Genomic DNA, 6000 nt, shown 5'->3' on the forward strand with positions numbered 1-6000 from the left:
TCACTGCTGTGTGTGTGCACTTTGGATGGGATAAATGCAGAGCACTGAGTATGGGTCACCACATTATAAATAAAGGTTTTAAATAAATTGTAACCAAAATAAATGTAATTTTGAAAAACTGTAACAATAAAATGAACAGTATTGTACATAATGTCTTTTATTTGATCAAACTCATGTGGTGGTGTGAATATGCCTGTGTGTGTGTGTGTGTGTTGTGGTCAGGGCTGCTGGTGCTGAAGGATCTGGGCATTCAGGTGGAGCGGTACGTAGCGTCAGAGGTGTGTGAGGACTCCATCACGGTGGGGATCGTGCGACACCACGGAAAGATCATGTATGTGGGAGACGTCAGGAACATCACACACAAACATGTGAGCATGTGTCTTTCTCTCTGTCCCTCATCGTCTTTTAAATATGACACACTTCTGACGTCTCTCTCTGTTTGCGTCACGTGCTTCCCTGTAGATTCAGGAGTGGGGGCCGTTTGATCTTGTGATCGGTGGAAGCCCCTGTAACGATCTGTCCATCGTCAACCCTGCCAGGAAAGGCCTGTTCGGTGCGACACTCACTCTCCAGCAGCAAAACCACAAAGTATGTGTGCATACTGATGCATTTGTTGTAAGGGTTTTTGTTCTTGTGTGTAGAGGGCACTGGGCGTCTGTTCTTCGAGTTCTACCGGCTGCTTCATGAAGCGCGACCCAAAGAAGGAGACGAGCGACCGTTCTTCTGGCTGTTTGAAAATGTTGTCGCCATGGGAATCAGTGACAAGAGAGACATCTCACGCTTTCTGGAGGTGTGTGCACACTCGAGACAAACACACACTCACATGCACAGAGTGAATCATGTGTGCTGTTATCAGCACTGCCCACTTGTGCTTGTACATATAACATACATTGTGCACAAACTGTATGTGGACCCGGAAAAATGTCTGAATTCCAGTAACGTCTGACAAACATGTCAAGTCATTTTCTTCATTTTCAACACCACATCTATTATTGTTTTATCATTTAAAACCAGAATTTTGTTGTGAAATGTTTTGCTTTCTGTAGCTTTATGACACTTGGGTTAGAATTGTATCTAATGCAGTGACTTTGAGGTTAATTGATATTGATATTTATTTTATTACGTTTTTAAATTCATCAATTCACCTTGAATTTTTTTTTTATATTATTATATATATTATATATATTAATTTTGTTAGTTTAAAATGTTTTTTTTCAGGATTAAAACTTATTTTCAAATATACTCAAATAGAAAACAGTTATTTTATATTGCAATCAAAATTTGGAATATTTACTGTATTTTTGATTAAATAAATGCAGCCTTAATGAGCATAAGAGACTTATTACAAAAACATGACAAAATATTGCCTAAACTTGACTTTCTTCTACAATATAATGTTGAATATAACGGTTCTGTCTGTGTTCAGTGTAATCCAGTAATGATCGATGCCAAGGAGGTGTCTGCCGCACACAGAGCGCGATACTTCTGGGGAAACTTGCCTGGAATGAACCGGTACAACTGCTTGAAAATCTGCTGTATGAGCAAGATAAGATGTGAATGTTTCAGTTACAGTACATGTGAAACAGGCATGAAGAGTGAACATCAGAAAAACAAGGGAACAAACTCTCTCTGTCTCTCTCTCAGTCCTTTGACTGCCATGATGAATGATAGACTCGAGCTGCAAGACTGTCTGGAACATGGACGCACAGCTAAGGTGTGTGGCTTCATTTTGAAGGTTTAGTTGTACATGAAAATCAAAGATAGTTTGAACAGGTTGTCATTATTCCTGATGGTTTTTTTTGTAAGTTGTTGTTGACTATATCCAGATTTCTTGAGTTTTGAGGCTCGTTGAGGCAGAGCTGAATTTCTATTTCTATTTTCTCAGTTCGGGAAAGTGCGAACCATCACAACTCGCTCAAACTCAATAAAACAAGGCAAAGACCAGCACTACCCCGTCTACATGAACAATAAAGAGGATATCCTGTGGTGCACGGAGATGGAGAGGTGAGGGCCTTCTGGGTATTATTTCATGCCAAAATCTAAAGGGAAAACTGTATATTTTGCAGAAAATAAAGCATGTTTCTGTTTAGAGATTTTTACAGCATGACAAATTATTTTCATGAAACTTATCAATATTTTTCCCAAATTCTAAAATATCTTTAAACAAATTAATTATTAAATAAAATAAAATAATACAACAATAATTAAAATGTAAATCACGCTTTATGAAAAAAAGTTTTATTTTTATTTTTAAATGCATGGCATTATGTAGTTGTTTGGAATGCACTTGGCAAAGGGAGAGATTTACTGGCATATATATCTTTTTATTGTTGTTAGCATAACTGTTGCAAATAAACGTACATTTTATATTTTAAAAGTTTTTAAAATGGTCTATATAATATACAAAAAAGAATATATATATATATATATATATATATATATATAAAACTATAAAAAATATAAAATGTCAGTGAATCAGCATTGACAGCAACACTGTCAGCATTTCCATTTCTCAAACTACAGCTAGGCAACAAGTCAAACAGAAAATGTGTGCTACATTAATAGTGTGTTAATAAAATGAGTGGCATTAAAATATGTGCGTTAAAGCATTATTAAAGCGTTTATTTTGACAGTCCTAATATATATATTAGTGCTGTCAAATGATTCATCGCGATTAATTGCATCCAAAATAAAAGTTTTTATTTACATAATATATCTGTGTGTACTGTGTATATTTATTATGCATGTATAAATACACACACATATTTATTCATATAATTGATATATATATATTGCTCCTGTGGCTCAAGTGGTAGAGCATTGCGTTAGCAGCGCACGGTTGTGTGTTTGATTCCCAGGGAACACAGGTTAGGTAAAAACTGTTTGCATTTTGCATGTTGCAAACATTTTGCTACGATTGTTTTGTATGCTGTAATGGATTATAAGATAACAAAAAAACTGACAAGATTTTAAAACATTTTCGTCTTAAATCTTTTATCGGCTTAATTATTTATGAAATGTTGTGTAATAAGTGATTTGACTGGACCGTTTCCCCCGTATAGTTTGACTTTGCAGCCTGAATGAAATATTTCAACTCAAAAAAAATATTTTGTGTCTAATTATTTACTTTTGTGGCGGGTAGCTGTTTAATAATCTTCCGCTTAGCGTCGGGGTCCTGATCACCCGGTCGGGCTTTATTCTGAGATAACAACCGGCTGGATGTACATTATCCCTTACGAAATAAATGCACACAATACACACATATACCGTTATTGAGTTCCCGCCTAAATCAGTATTGTATCTGGTTAGTATTGAAAGTCAATTTTTAATTTTACGGAAATACGATATCCGCCATGTTATTTTCCTATCTTTCCAAATTGCGACAAACACCAATCTCCTTTCTGCATGCCATACATCCGCTCAACCAATCACAGCTCACCATTCCACGTATTGTAAACAGTAACTGACAAGCTATGCAATATTGTGTTCATAATCACATAAGAATCGCCTTCGATTATTAACGCGATATTGCATAGCTTTTCAGTGATCTACGACTCTGTGTAGTAAATGGCACTCCATCTGAAAGCATGTGATGGAGATTTACTATTAATCACAGAACCGGCTTTACTGACGAGATGCGCATGACAATCGCATGCGATTTATTGTGCAGCCCTAAAAAAAATTATAATTTTGACAGCTTTGATGAACCTGTGGTGGTTTCTGCGGTGGGGAAAAACGTAAGCTGTTAATAAGATTAGTATTGACCAAGTTCAGAGGCTGTCATGTGTGGATCAACTTACTTTAGTGTATTTTCAACAGTTTCAATATGAAAAATAACCTTTATATTGATTCAATGGATTTATTCTATTATTCTATTTTACATTTTTTATATTTTATATATATATATATATATATATATATATATATATATACTTTTGAATTCATGAGATTCACCTGTATGTACTTGTGTATAAAATCCACTGCTGTGTGTGTTACAGAGTTTTCGGCTTCCCCGTCCATTACACAGATGTGTCCAACATGAGTCGTCTCGCCAGGCAAAGGCTTCTGGGAAGGTCGTGGAGCGTGCCTGTGATTCGCCACCTCTTCGCTCCGCTGAAGGAGTATTTTGCCTGTTACTGAAGCTCCACCCACCACACATCATGATGGCGTCGTGACATCCCTCCTCTTCCTTTCCTGCATATCCAATAAGTTCCACCTTCTTGTGGTTTCCATTTTTGCTTGTGGCCTCTGAATGGCTGGTGCTATTCTAATATTACTATTCAATCCACTAGACAGCCACATTTCAGATATTTATTTGAAAACAATTTATTTGAGTCCAGACTTTTTTATTTTCTTGTATTTTATTGTCCGTCGGTTTAGGGTTTTATTTTTTTTCATGTTCCAACTGTGACAACTCTTTCTCTCTCACACAACTGACAGAGGCAACATGTGTGTGTGTTTGCAAGTGTATGTTTGTCCGAGTGTGAAAATATAGAGCACAAAGCACTGGATGACAAGGTGTGAAACAGAAGCAGACGCTCTTTGAATACTCAAAGCAGACGAATCCCGTCCCCCAACCCTAAAACTTATGTTACCCCATGAACTAACCAGGTATGATATGGAAATTTTCAAGAATCAAGTCATAAATTGATGTTTAATATAGAAAGAATCTAACAGAAAATATGTCTAGGTCATATTTCATCCTGATACCAAAAGTAAAAGAAAAAAAAGTAAATGATTTGCATTATTTCATTGACAATTAAGCACATTTACCCAATAAAATCTCATAACTGTATTTCATATATATATATATATATATATATATATATATATACATAAAGAAATTTTGTTTTTTCTTAACATGGAGTAATTAACATTATTTTATTTATTTTTTGCATTATTGCATATATATATATATATATTAGGGATGGGAAGATTCCCTGATTCGCTCGGTGCATCGTCATTAAAAAGTTTGCATTAGCTACAAGTCAGCATTTGTATCGCAACATAATACATGCACCTGTGGTGGTAGAAAAACTAAGTTTAAGACCCTCTGGATTGCTTGTAATAAAAATTTTAATGCAAAAGAAAAGGCACAAGAACCGACTGTTTCTGTCAGTGGTGAGTTTAAATTTAAAATGTTTGTCATGACCTACTTTTAACACGAAATGTAGGCTATATGTTGAGTTTAAATGTGTTGCCACTTGCTTGAGCAACTTATAAAAACCTAAAGAGTCGAATGCATGAATAATACATTTTTTACATTTATTGAGTTTAAACTAAAGATTGTTACTGTACTGTGATAAAAGAGGATCACAATGCTGAAAGAGCTTTTTCAGTAACAACGTTTGGATTTGAAATCAAAATAATGGATAAATGTTGTGTTTGTGGCCTTAACAGCCGCGGATCAGTAGCGGACTGCAAGCACGTCCTGTGTGAAAGCACAATGAGTCCGTGCAGCTTCTGCACCGCAGACGTAGTGCTCATAGACCGCATACGCACTGCAGACGGAAGTGGACGAGCGCTGCTGCGTGCTAAACAGACAGAGCAAAACTGAATTATAGCGCAATAGTTCTCAGTAAAATATACATTTTCCTAAAATATTTGACATTAAATGTGTCTTTTGTGGAAATTTATACCTACTTCTAAGTGTATTTTTTATGATAGCAGTGTATGGGACTATTCTAATAAAATATGTAAGCTAGTACAGTCAGAATTACTGAGCCCAAATGAGTTAATGTCACTTTCTTATAGCAGTTAGAATAGTCATTTTCTTTATTATTTATTTTTATTTTAATTCAGTGATTTTAAATTTAAATTCTGTTATTTTAATGCTTTAAAGAGCAAATTTAGATTGTAATGTTCTAATGTTATCTGCTCTCTGTTCTGCAAAGGTACAGCTGTCATGAAAGGCTGCATGGATAGAAATTGTAAAAAAAAAAAAAATATATATATATATATATTAAATATATATATTATATATATATATATATATAAAAT

At 35.0% G+C, this 6000-nt stretch overlaps 1 protein-coding gene across 9 annotated transcripts in view; it reads left to right on the plus strand.

Moving 5' to 3' along the window:
• dnmt3aa (DNA (cytosine-5-)-methyltransferase 3 alpha a) overlaps positions 1-4818 on the plus strand; it is a 39511-nt gene extending 34693 nt beyond the window's left edge. For 7 of the 9 annotated variants that reach the window (XM_059512126.1, XM_059512127.1, XM_059512134.1 and 4 more), the window contains 6 exons: positions 223-368; positions 463-553; positions 642-790; positions 1427-1714; positions 1886-2004; positions 3999-4818. In XM_059512126.1, coding sequence (XP_059368109.1) covers positions 223-368; positions 463-553; positions 642-790; positions 1427-1714; positions 1886-2004; positions 3999-4140 — 935 coding nt within the window. In that variant the 3' untranslated portion in view covers positions 4141-4818. The remainder of the gene's footprint in view (positions 1-222; positions 369-462; positions 554-641; positions 791-1426; positions 1715-1885; positions 2005-3998) is intronic. The other 2 variants (XM_059512130.1, XM_059512131.1) reach the window with 1 other exon arrangement.
• The last annotated feature ends 1182 nt before the right edge of the window (positions 4819-6000 follow it).

This window comes from Carassius carassius, chromosome 27, assembly GCF_963082965.1.
Source record: "Carassius carassius chromosome 27, fCarCar2.1, whole genome shotgun sequence".
NCBI lineage: Eukaryota > Metazoa > Chordata > Actinopteri > Cypriniformes > Cyprinidae > Carassius > Carassius carassius.